Source organism: Sebastes umbrosus, chromosome 4 (genome assembly GCF_015220745.1).
Source record: "Sebastes umbrosus isolate fSebUmb1 chromosome 4, fSebUmb1.pri, whole genome shotgun sequence".
In the NCBI taxonomy this organism is placed as follows: Eukaryota; Metazoa; Chordata; class Actinopteri; order Perciformes; family Sebastidae; genus Sebastes; species Sebastes umbrosus.
In genome coordinates this window covers 3199616-3213164 of record NC_051272.1, presented here as the reverse complement: position 1 = coordinate 3213164, position 13549 = coordinate 3199616, and the positions used below count along the sequence as shown (strand labels likewise).

General features: G+C 36.2%; 2 protein-coding genes across 2 annotated transcripts; both read right to left on the bottom strand.

Annotated features, from left to right (window-relative positions):
- Positions 1-1534: 1534 nt before the first annotated feature.
- On the bottom strand, positions 1535-2898 carry LOC119486625 (sodium- and chloride-dependent GABA transporter 2-like). The gene is made up of 3 exons (XM_037766868.1): positions 2787-2898; positions 2360-2472; positions 1535-1735 (listed from the first exon to the last, which is right to left on the bottom strand). Exons 1-3 carry the CDS (start codon positions 2830-2832, stop codon positions 1535-1537), a joined length of 360 nt encoding a protein of 119 aa, XP_037622796.1. The 5' UTR covers positions 2833-2898.
- Positions 2899-4672: 1774 nt separating this feature from the next.
- On the bottom strand, positions 4673-10330 carry LOC119486159 (aldo-keto reductase family 1 member D1-like). Its single transcript, XM_037766048.1, has 9 exons — positions 10194-10330; positions 9787-9954; positions 9584-9700; positions 9059-9136; positions 7201-7323; positions 6695-6804; positions 5426-5591; positions 5187-5269; positions 4673-5008 (listed from the first exon to the last, which is right to left on the bottom strand). The coding sequence occupies exons 1-9, from the start codon at positions 10284-10286 to the stop codon at positions 4966-4968; spliced, it is 981 nt and encodes a 326-aa protein (XP_037621976.1). The 5' UTR covers positions 10287-10330; the 3' UTR covers positions 4673-4965.
- Between the last annotated feature and the right edge of the window lie 3219 nt (positions 10331-13549).

Sequence of the window (13549 nt, the reverse complement as noted above, 5' to 3'; positions counted from 1 at the left end):
TAAAACATGACGCATGAGGAGTGAACCTACAAAATAAAACAGGACACAGACTAAACATAAATGAGAGGGAAAACACAGGAAACAAAACCTTTAGATAAAAGATCAAATGAAAACAAAGACAGATAAACTAATAAAGGCCACTAAAAATGATGATGCCAGACAGTTTTACAAAAAAGTATGACTTGTTATGACTGTTACAATACTCCTTTAGCGTTCACTGTGAAAATGGACCAGTGTAACGTTTATTGATGAAATAAAGACGCTGAAAAAAGTAAATCGAAACATTAGTATTCGTTATGAAATGGGTAATCTGGATGATCACTCCAGATCTGATCACACAGATTTGTCATACATGTTGCAACTTAGTAATGTGTTGCTTTAAATGCAAAATTACACATTTTTTAAGACCATTAAAACTGACACATAAATTAATTAATTGTTATTCACGTATTGAATGATTAACTGTTTAATATTTCACAAATCATGCACACAGAAAGGTATGTTTCAAATTAAAGTATTTTTTTATTCAGCCATAAAAAAAAATATTTTAGCATATAAAAGTTATACAGTATATGTAAAATGATTCCCTATCAATGACCGTCCTCAGTGGGAGGTGATTTCTGAAGGAGGCTGTCTCTGTCTGCTGCCAAGATGGCCAGCAGCTTCTCCTGTTCCTTCTTTGTCTTCGGTAACTCAGAGGAAGGAGTAGTCAAAAGAACCAGGCGCTGTGAATGAAAAATGTATACAAATGGAAGAAAATGTGTGATAGATTATATACATAGGTCGAAACATCAATAGAGCGACGCCTGCGAGCTAGTTCAGGCAGTCAACTCGAGCTGCACTGCTACACACACGTGACATGCCTCACTCTCAATACCATAAACCAAACGCACCATCCCAATTGGGCGGTCTATTTAAGCTGCTGCAAAATTCCCTGTCTGTCCCTCTGCCTCTTCAATGCTGCTGCTGCCCTGCACGACTACTGCCGCTGCCTGCTCTTTCAGTCCCACCACCACCCCAGCATCCACCTGCAGGCTCCGACGGGGGAAAAAATGACGTACATGCCGCCCTGTGGAGACAGAAATGAGTTTACTAGCAAAAGAGAACATCCAAACTGTCAAATAATGAGAAAAACTGAGACTCTGCATGTTATGAAAGCCACTCTTTGAAGACAATTCGGCAAAGTGTAACACAGCAATTATTTTGTTAAGAGGAGGACCATGTTCAAACAGCACGAAACAATTGGCTGGACAGAAAGGGAGGATCTGCTGTTTACGTGGACTGAAGGCTGTTAACAAAACGCTGTAGTAGAAGTAAGCAGTTTCACTGGTCTTCACTTAGCGTGAAAAACAAAAGGCCTTCAACAAGTGACCAGTGCAAGCCACCCTATAAACCTCTTCATAGCTGCTTATTATAATGTTTGGTATCGTTACAATGATTGTCGAATATTATGTTGAAAAATGAATTTCTGAATGGTAATACTGAAATCTGGTTTGAAATCAAGTGGTTTTGCATGTAAGCTAGGAGTGTAAAGTTATCTTCCTTTGGGAAGGCTTATTCTGTAAAAACATAATGAAGTGAGGTCTCTGAGACCAACCTCTGTCAGCATGATGAGCCCCAGGAGTAAGGACACCACAGCCACTGCCAGGAGGAGGAGCTCTCTGCGGTTTTTACGCCGGAAGGTGGAGGGATACATGTCCACCACGGCTGTCACCAGGCTCTCCACACACACAAACTGATCAAGAAAGAAACAAGATGTATGAGATACTTGTACACTATATATTTATATACACGGGGAATGTGGTGTGCAGGGTGTCTACTGTTTGTCTTTTGACCCCTGCAGGGTTAGGCCATGGTTTTATCCAGATCAGTTGTATACTATCTGGGTTGGCTAGGGCCCCTTACTTCTCCGCTGTGGTGGCCTAGGCTATAGGTGTCTAATCCTTAGCCAGTCTGGATCAGTGTTGTTAGGTCGATGTGGTGTCGCAGCGGGCTCCACCCACTGTACCCACAGAGTCCAGTAGAGGGCTTACGATATTGTAACCCATAGTTGTATAAGCACAGGCCTCTACCGAGGGGCCCTGTCGCTCCTGTGCCTCTCGCTGAAGAGAGTGTGGGATGTCTGATAGCAAGGCTAGGGACGCTGCCTCACATACTGTGGGGTCCGCACGTATTCGGGTAGGCACATCCTGATTGGCCGGCCATGCTTATGCAAAATTCAGTGGGCGAATTCGTGCTTGTGATTGGAGGAGAGCATTAGAGTCCAGTAGATTGCTCTGCCTGTGCTTATAGAACTAGGGTTACAATATTGTAACCTTAGTTATCTCTGTTGTGTGTGTGGTGCATATGTTGGTCTCACTTCAGTGTCCAGTCCGAGGAAGAGAATCATAAAGAAGAAGCAGCAGGCCCACAGAGGGGAGAAAGGCATCATGGACACGGCACGAGGATAGGCTATAAAGGCCAAACCTGGACCTGAGTTGGACAGAAATTAAATGTCATTTTCTCTTTTAAAATTATCATTATTGGTCATTTTTGCTCAAGTGAATGCTATGAAAGTATATAATCAACATCATTCAAACCATAGAGGCCATAAAGAGGCTGAAGGAGATCCATCAATTCAAGTGGGAGCTTTGCTTACATCTGTTCTGACTCATATCCTAAGTCTTCAAAGTTCAACCAAAGTAAATCAGTAGAAACAGATGAACATTTTTTGGGTAGTCTCCTTGAGGATAATATACCTAACAGTACCTAACACTGTTTTTATAAACAGTAAAAGAAAAACCCACCAGATTGAGCCACTTCTGAGATGGGCACATTTTGCTCGTAGGACATAAAGCCCAGGATGGAGAAGATGGCAAAACCTGCAATAAAACTGGTACCACTGTTCAGGAAAGAGAGGACCAGTGTTGGATTTATTATGTACAAAAGTGCTTACAATAACCTGACTGTTGGATTTGTTATGATTAGAGTGATTGTGAGGAAAGGGAGGAGGCAGGTGGTGTTCTTCTTTTGCAAGGTCAAAGAGAGGAAGGAGCCAGAAGGAGATAACAAAGAAGACATGCAGCAGAAACATCACGTGCCATAAGCTCATGAATATTAATATTGTGTAAACCATGAATAAGCTGGATCAGGGATAGCTCGGGGTTCAGACTTCGCGAACTGACCCATGCACTGTATGTTGTCAGGGACACGTAGGTTGGATCCAGATATCTGTAAACTCTTTTATTTTTACTTATGCAACATTGATTGTTCGGAATAAATTGAATCATTATGCTTTAACTCATCTGTTTGGAAATTCTCTTTGTCACACAAGATTAACCAACACGTAACTGGGCCTTGACCTCTTGGAGGTAGAAGGCCAGTTCCTTCAGGACGTGTGTCCGGCACCGGGCTTTCAAGGACAGGCTCACCCCAGGGTTGTGTCCTGTCAGCTTTACTCTTTATAATGGACACAGACGGCTGCAGAACGTCACAGGAGGGCAGTTATATCGTAAGGACTTGGGCACAATTTGGGAGAAACAGGTAGCTGAGAAAGCAAAAAAAATCATCAGCCAACCAGATCACATTCTTTCGGCTGAATTCTCTCTGACGCCTTCAGGCCGACGTTATAATGTGCCCTTAAGGAGAACAAATCGTTACTCCAAGTCCTTTATCCCTTTTGCTATTAAGCTGCTGAATACAGACCATACCCATTTTAAATGAATTCATTTTAAAGATATGTTTATTTTTATACTTATTTATTGTTTTTATTTTTTAGCTTTTATTGTTATACTCCTATGTATTTATATAGTTCTTATTGTAACTTGTCCCTCCAACTGCCCCGTGCCTTTAATATGTTTCCTTTGACGTAACTATTGGTTGTCTATTGTATGTATGGATGTATGGACTGGGATCGCTACAAATGACCCTTGGGGGTAAATAAAGTTGTCCCCATCTGAATCTGAATGATTGTTGCCTCCTTTACTGGAGGTGGTGCGTGGTGGTATGTGTTAAGTGCATTAACACTAGGCAACTATTAAGCGTCATACTGGGTTCTGGCCGAGTATGACAACATCATTAGCATGAGCTTTATTAACAGCATCAACAGGAATTGGGGTGGACAGAAAACCTTGCCATTGCGTCGTGATTGGGCCCAGGAAATTGGAAATGGATGGATATTTCAGCAAACCAGCAACTATACAACCACCAGTATTTCTCTACATGATGCATTTTGCCAGTGGTGGAACATAACTTAGTACATTTACTCAAGAACTGTACTTAAGTACAATTATTAGGTACTTGTACTTGAGTATTTACATTTTATATTTACATTTAATACTGTACTTTTTTACTCCACTACATTCATTTGACAGCTTTAGTTACTTTGCATATTCAGATTATTAATAGAAAATTAAACATTATGATGTATTAATTTACCCAACAGTATATAAAGTACTTAAACTTAGCTCCATCTTTACCAGCTGCAACATTAAAGTGATGAACAAATGCATCATTAATTGTAATTCAATAATATATTATATATATTATGCCAAAATGGGCCATTCTGCATAATGATTTTTTTAAATTTTGATATTTTAAGTATATTTTCATGCTCATACTTTTGTACTTTTACTTAAGTAAGGCTTTGAATGCGGGACTTTTATCTGTAACAAAGTATTTTTACACTGTAGTATTGCTACTTTTACTTAAGTTTATTTCATTCAAAGGGTCGTATTTTCAAAACAAACTTTATTTGTAGCAGCAGTTGCATCAATTCATTTCAAATCAGTTGTAATGAAACATGAACTCTCTTTAAATAAGACCTTCATCAGCCTTATGTGAGTCTCACATGACTCTCATGCAACTTTGTCATTCATAAAATCATTCATGTATTTGTAATTTTCATTTACTGTGAGCTAGAGCCCTCTAGTGTTCACTGTGAACATGTACCAGTGTACACTTTACTTTTAAAAGTCAGTCAAAGCATCAATATTCATCATGAAATGGGTACTCTGGATGGTCACTCCACCTGTGTTGAAACAACAAAAAAGGTGTTATCATGGTGAACATGGTGATGATGACTTATTTGTGTTTGCATTATGCATTATAATGCAAACTACCACCTACCAATGTGCATAGATATTAAGTGCAGTATTAGGTTCAACTCACTTTGGATTAACTATTTTCCTATCAAAGCTTATACTCACATCAGCAGCTCCACAAAGCGGATGTTTTTGTTCAGGGCCTCAATGGCTTTCATTTCTTCCTCAGTGAGTGAAAAATCAAATATCTGGAACAATATATGATTTGTTTTTATTGAAATGATTGAATCAATACTGCATAAAATAGGAATTTTGGCACCATAACTTATTCTTATTGACAAAAGCCATGTACAGTATATTGTATACATGCCATAATATGATAAAAAGCATTTAGGTAACCCCACCTGGAAGTTGTGTTTGATCCTCTCGGGGTTGAAGCTCTTGGGGATCACGACGACTCCTCTCTGGACATTGAAGCGCAGAGCCACCTGGGCAGTACTCTTGTTGTACTTTTGCCCGATGGATACAAGCAGCTCGTCCTCTAGCAGGGGAGGACATTTCACATTCACCCTAAAAAACAGAAGACACAGAGACAGAAGAAAATACAAATGATGCCTGAATATAGACTTTTTAGTGAGTCTTTTTTAAAATGTAATATCCCTAAGTGTTGACGGTTTGATAACAATAATAATGTTGCAATGTCACATACAAGGCTGACATGTTGCACAGATCATTTTTAGGGCTGTCAATCGATTAAAATATTTAATCGCGATTAATCGCAAATTAATCCCACATTTTTTTATCTGTTCAAAATATACCTTAGAGGGACATTATTTAATAGTCCTATCAACATGGGAGTGGACAAATATGTATAACACAAAACAATGACAGATATTGTCCAGAAACCCTCACAGGTACTGCATTTAGCATAACAAATATGCTGAAATCATAACATGGCGAAATGCAGCCCAACAGGCAACAACAGCTGTCAGTGTGTCAGTGTGCTGACTTGACTATGACTTACCCCAAAACTGCATGTGATTATCATAAAGTGGGCATGTCTGTAAAGGGGAGACTCGTGGGTACCCATAGAACCCATTTACATTCACATATCTGGAGGTCAGAGGTCAAGGGACCCCTTTGAAAATGGCCATGACAGTTTTTCCTCCCCAAAATGTAGCACAAGTTTGGAGCATTATTTAACCTCCTTCACGACAAGCTAGTATGACATGGTTGGTACCGATGGATTCATCAGGTTTTCTAGTTTTATATGATGTCAGTATCTTCACTCTGAGCCCGCTACAACCTAAAAATCACAAGTAGTGTTAATGCATTAAAGAAATTAGTGGCGTTAAAATGAATTTGCCTTAACGCATTATTATCGCGTTAACTTTGACCGCCCTTATATATTTTTTTATTTAATTTTGGACATATTCACTGCGCTGTTCAGTTTTGTTACCGAACATTAATTCCTCATCTTAAAACCTTATGAATCACCAGTGTTTCTCCTGCTTGTGTGTCACAGAGATTTTAGATTTTAGTGTCATGTGACATCTAAAAATGCTCTTTTTTTCCCCCAAGTTTTTTCAACCCTCCATAAATACAATTCCAAGGGGGAACAATACATGTGCCAGCTGTCAGTGAAAAGTGCATATCTCTTAAAATCTACATACCAGGATGCATCTCTGGAGGAGCCAATCGGGCAGTAGCCAACAATCACAATGTCATTCTGACGACAGTACTCCAGAAGCTTGGGTTGGGTGAAATACGGATGGCATTCAACCTACAGGTACGTAAGAAGAAAATAAATAATTGAAAAGAAAACTGACCCAAAGTGGTCTGCCATTACATTAGCGTCCTGCTCTTACCAGCCTGAATCAAATTGGATGGGAATGGAGAGGAAAGATCCACTCCTTTTAATACCATTAAAGTTAAAGAAAGATGTCTTTTGAGATAGTCTTTGACTATTTTGTGACAAGGAGTTTCATCTAAGTCTTGTGTTTTGAGTATGAAGGATACTAAATTTATATAAGCAACCAAAAGAATACATAACTATCCTGCATTCCTAAAGTATGAAAACTGCCTTCTTGGTAATATCGTATAATAATACTGCTGTATAATATACCGCTGTACTTCTACGCTATCTCTGATGTCAGCGGGGACCTAAAGAAGCAATCACCTGGTTGGACACAGGTTTGTGTTTGAGGCCGGGCTTGTTCAGCAGCAGCTCCAGCTGTCTGCGATTGAAGTTGGAGACTCCCAGAGATTTAACCAATCCTGCGTCTTTGCAAGCCTCTAAAGCCTGTTGAGAAAAAAACAAGATTTACATCCCCTTTAAAGACTGATAGTGATTATCTTTACAGACTTACTGAGACAGTGGAGACAAATACACAGCGAGGAGGAAAAAACAGATCTTTGAACAGAGCTTTATGACACCGTCCTTGATGGTTTCTGATGCTGCAGCAGAGAATGTTCTGGCAGCAACGTATGAACAAGTATGAAGGAATATCACATGTGGGTTCTCTTGATTCATTATTTTAATGTTAGCACTGTCATACTTTTCTGGGAAAACATTCACTAAAATGCACTGAAAAAATTTGCAGTTCAAGTTGGAGAAGGGGAAACCGATTCTATGTAGAACACCTGAATTAAATGAAGCGTCATCGTATTCTCAACCTTTTCATAACCATACACTCTCTTCTTATCTCATATTCAACTAATCATTGAATCGGATCTGGCCTTAGTACACTTCAGGTCGAACGGAAGCATCACGTGTTCCTCTGCACAGAAAGTCATCACGACCTTCACACAAATAACAGCAGACAGCAGATCCTCTATATTCATGCATATAACTATATTCATGCATATAACTGGTGGTGGTGTTCAGTTTAGCGGCTGCATTGCTGCTAATCGTCCCTCTATTTTATCTGGGTTCTGTTACAGCTGACCTCGGCATTTATCAAATCATCTGTTCAGATTAATTAATTCAGATCATTACAATCAATTCATTACCTTTGAATACTCCTACACTCTTTTATTATCTTATATCAGCTATTTCCATTATTCACAGCTAAGGTAATTATTCTTATTCACTCTCTAGTACTCATCATCACCCATCCTATGTGTCTGTACAATCATGTCTCTGTCATGTCCTGTTGTTTTTATATTGTTTTATCTGTCAATGTTTTAATTGATCTTTGTAAGCTGTCCTTGGGTGTCCAGAAAGGCGCCACTAAATAAAATGTATTATTATTATTGCCGACAACTTTCATAACAGACGTTGACGGATAACATCAATAACACTTCAATTCAACTGTATAAGATTTCACTTTGCTAGGTGTAATATATATTTTAAATGAATTTATTTCATTCTCACAAACCATCGTTTTAGTCATGAGGTTGGCACGGGTTACCATGGTTACACTTCTCCAATCGGTAAGGAGACTCTCAATAAGTGACCATGTAAACTACTGCTCAGCACGCTACTGTTTATACACACTGAAGTATGTTGAACGTTAGTACACCTATTGAGTATGCAGTGCATAGTTTGCGATTTCGGATGGAGCTTCTGTCTGTAGACCTTTTCCTTGCCATTCTGTTGCTAGGGCAACATCTTTGGTCCAAGTTTACTTCCTGTCAGCTACTGCATTAACAAACATTGCAACAGGAAATAAAAAAGGGTCCCATTTAGAATGTTAATGTTTAAAGGTCTGTATTTTCAACTCTAGATTCAAGTTACTGGTAGTGTTGATGTGTATTTCATAGTACTGAATAGCGTTTTTAACATTTTGTCTGTCCTCACTAACATAAATGCACATACACTATATCTATAACTGGTTTTGATGTCATTTATGTTTCTAAGTTATACCTGTGTAAACATGTGAAGCAAAAGTGAAACAAAAAAAAGCGTAAATACAATAAGAGAGAAAGCAATATGTAATGAAAAGAACATATCCAGTCATTACAGACAACAGGGAGGAGAAGAGCAAAGTCATGAAATAGTAGGACCATCCATTTGGGAACTCAATAGAACTCACCTCCCATGTTGCACACAGGTCTGTATGGTGGTAGATGTATTTTCCATCCTGGTCTTTTGGATAGAATTCATTTCCGGGCTAAAATTTAAGCACAATTCAATAATTTGCATTTACACGTATGAGGTGGCATAATCTGGTAATGTACTGTAGAAGTACTGTACAAAGTGAAGTGAATTTTGGTTAATTTTACAACTCATACAAATATCCGAGTATGACCACTTATGCCAAATGTAACACACGTGTTTTGAAGCTACCACTCATAAATATATCTGTTTAATGAAATTATCTTGCTATCTTATCTAGTGCATATTGATGAACTCTGAAACATCAGATTGTGAACAGTCGTGTAGATGTTTGTACCGACATAATTCTATTCTTTCTTTTATTACAAATAGTTTGTAATCAGCACATTTGTTTTGACTGAAGTATTTTATTACTACAAACCATCCGGCATATCTAAAGGGGCAATGTTCAGACACTTAATGGCTCACTGATAAATGAACTGCAGTCTGTTTGTGTACTAACCTTGAAGGCCATAGGAAGCTCAACGATGTACAGGTCCACATAGTCTAGTTTTAAGGCTTTCAGCGTCCTCTCCAAGGCCGGTCTCACCAACTCTGGCGGGTGAAATGTATTCCAGAGCTGAGGAAGATAACACAGAACTAATTAGAAAGCATTCAGTCTAATTAAGATGAATGAAACACCTGATGTATGAAGGAACTTATTACCTTTCCGCAGTAAAAGATGTCCTCTCTTCTAACGGTTCCATCAGCAATCTTGTCTCTAAGGGCTCGACCAACTTCGTGCTCATTGAAATACAACAATGCCCCATCAAAGTGCCGGTAACCCGCATCTATGGCCAGCTTGACACACTTGAGTGTTGTGTCTTTGGGTGTCTATCGTAAATACACAGAAAATATAAATATGAATTGACCTGGTGTAGATTGCAGTCTGTGTTAATATGCAGTCTCGTTTCAATTATCAATTAATCATCACATTTTGCGGTTAGTATTTATCCAGTCACTGCAAGCAATAAACACAGGCACTCCTACGTTATGGAGAGACCTCTGGGTGAAGCAGTCATTAACAAGCCTTATTGCTCACAGGCAAATCTAGAAGATTATATTCTTCTCACCGTTCGAGGGTCCCCATAGGTGCCCAATCCCAGCAGAGGAATCCGGTTCCCGTCGCTGAGAGGGATACTGTGGCTCTCTGCTGTCAGATTCATGTGTGTGGAGAAGTGGATCAACTGGAGTGCCAGCCTGCATACGTAATGGGTAATTTATATATGATAGAGTTTTGAACCTTGAGCCCTGGTGTTTATCTTAAGTTAGTGGCTTCTCACTGAGGGCATTGACATCAAACCCAAACAGGTGGACCTGATATATGATTTGTGGAACATTGTGCTGTTTGACAGGTTTTAACTTAACCTGAAAAATGTCCGAAATTAAAGATCTGAAAAATTTCAGAAATAAAAGATCTGAAAAATGTCGGACAAAAAAGTCAGAAAAAAAAGATCTGAAAAAAAGATCTGAAAAATGTCAGAAACAAAAGGTCTGAAAAATGGCAAAAAAAAGTCTGAAAAAAAAGATTTGAAAATTATCGGACAAAAAAGTCTGAAAAAAAAGTCTAAAAAAATGTCCGAAACTAAAGATCTGAAAAATTTCCGAAAAAAAAGATCTGAAAAATGTCGGACAAACAAGTCTGAAAACAAAGATCTGAAAAAATGTCCGAAAAAAAATTCAGAAATAAAAGATCTGGAAAATGTCGGACAAAAAAGTCAGAAAAAAAAGTTTCGGAAAAATATCTGAAAAAAAAAGATCTGAAAAATGTGTGAAAAAAAAAGTTTCGGAAAAATGTCAGACAAAAAAGTCTGAAAAAAAACATCTGAAAAATATCGGACAAAAAAGTCTGAAATAAGAGATTCGAAAAATGTCTGAAAAAAAAGATCTGAAAAATGGCAAAAAAAAGTCTGAAAAAAAAGATCTGAAAATTATCGGACAAAAAAGTCTGAAAATAAAGTCTGAAAAATGTCCGAAACTAAAGATCTGAAAAATTTCAGAAATAAAAGATCTGAAAAATGTCGGACAAAAAAGTCTGAAAACAAAGATCTGAAAAAATGTCGGAAAAAAAATTCCGAAATAAAAGATCTGGAAAATGTCGGACAAAAAAGTCAGAAAAAAAAGTTTCGGAAAAATATCTGAAAAAAAAATATCTGAAAAATGTGTGAAAAAAAAAGAAAAAAGATCGGAAGAAAATTATCGGACAAAAAAGATCTGAAAAAAAAGATCTGAAAAAATGTCCTAAAAAAAGATCTGAATAAAAAGTCTGAAAAAAAAGATCTGAAAAAATGTCTGAAAAATGTCAGACAAAAAAGTCTGAAAAAAAAGATCTGAAAAAATATCGGACAAAAAAGTCTGAAATAAGAGATCCGAAAAATGTCTGAAAAAAAAGATCTGAAAAATGGCAAAAAAAAGTCTGAAAAAAAAGATCTGAAAATTATCGGACAAAAAAGTCTGAAAAAAAAGTCTGAAAAATGTCCGAAACTAAAGATCTGAAAAATTTCAGAAATAAAAGATCTGAAAAATGTCGGACAAAAAAGTCTGAAAAAAAGTCTGAAAAATGTCCGAAATTAAAGATCTGAAAAATTTCCGAAATAAAAGATCTGAAAAATGTCGGACAAAAAAGTCAGAAAAAAAAGATCTGAAAAAAAAGATCTGAAAAAAGATCTGAAAAAAAGATCTGAAAAATGTCCGAAACAAAAGGTCTGAAAAATGTCGGACAAAAGTCAGAAAAAAAAGTTTCGGAAAAATATCTGAAAAAAAATCTGAAAAAAAAATATCTGAAAAAAAGTCAGAAAAAAATATCTGAAAAAAAAATATCTGAAAAATGTGTGAAAAAAAAAGTTTCGGAAAAATGTCAGACAAAAAAGTCTGAAATAAGAGATCCGAAAAATGTCTGAAAAAAAAGATCTGAAAATTATCGGACAAAAAAGTCTGAAAAATGTCCGAAACTAAAGATCTGAAAAATGTCGGACAAAAGAAGTCTGAAAAAAAAAGTCTGAAAAATATTGGACAAAAAAGTCTGAAAAAAAATATCTGAAAAAATGTCCGAAAAAAATATCTGAAAAATGTCGGACAAACAAGTCTGAAAACAAAGATCTGAAAAATGTGTGAAAAAAAAGTTTCTGAAAAAAAGATCTGAAAAAAAATCTGACAAAAAGTCTGAAAAAAAAGATCTAAAAAATGTGTGAATGAAAAGTTTCTGAAAAATATCTGAAAAAAAGATCTAAAAAAAAAATCTGAAAAAATGTCCGAAAAAGATATCTGAAAAAAAAAGATCTGAAAAATGTCTGAAAGAAAAGATCTGAAAAAATGTCTGTAACTAAAGTCTGAAAAAAAAGATCTGAAAAATATCAGACAAAAAGAACTGAAAAATGTCTGAAAGAAAAGATCTGAAAAAATGTCTGAAAAATTTCCGAAACAAAAGGTCTGAAAAATGGCAAAAAAAAGTGTAAGACAAAAAAGTCTGAAAAAAAGATCTGAAAAATGTCAGACAAAAAAGACAAAAAAAAAAAATTAAAAAAAATGCCTTAAAAAAAAGTCTGAAGAATGTCGGACAAAAAAGTCTGTAAAAAAAGATCTGAAAAATATAGGACAAAAACGTCTAAAAAAAAATCTAAAAAATGCCTGAAAAAAAAGTCTGAAAAATGTACGAAACAAAAGATCTGAAAAATGTCCGAAACAAAAGTCCAAAACAAAATATCTGAAAAATATAGGACAAAAAAGTCTAAAAAAAAAGATCTGAAAAATGTCAGACAAAAAAGTCTGAAAAATGTCCGAAACAAAAGGTCTAAAAATGTCCGAAAAAAGAGATAAAAAAAACGTATGAAAAAAAAGTTCTAAAAGAAATCCTGCAAAAAAAGTCTGAAAAATGTCGGACAAAAAAATGTCCGAAAAAAAAAATCTGAAAAAAGTCTAAAAAAAAAAAAAATCTGAAAAATTGCGGACAAAAAAGTCTGAAAAAAAAGATCTGAAAAATGTCCGAAAGAAAAAGTCTGAAAAATGTCGGACAAAAAATATCTGAAAAATGTCGGACAAAAAAATCTGAAAAAAAAGATCTGAAATTTTTTTCGAAAAAGAAGTCTGAAAAATGTCCGAAACAAAAGGTCTAAAAAATTTTAAAAAAAGTCTGAAAAAAAAGATCTGAAAAAATGTTCGAAAAAAAAGTCTGAAAAATGTCCGAAAAAAAAGATCTGAAAAAAGTCCGAAAAAAAAGTCTGAAAAATGTCCGACAAAAAATGTCCGAAACAAAAGATCTGAAAAATGTCATACAAAAAAGTCTGAAAAAAAAGATCTGAAAAAATGTTCGAAAAAAAAGTCTGAAAAATGTCCGAAACAAAAGATCTGAAAAATGTTGGACAAAAAAGTCTGAAAAAAAAGATCTGAAAAATGTCGGACAAAAAAGGTCCGAAAAAAAGATCTGAAAAAA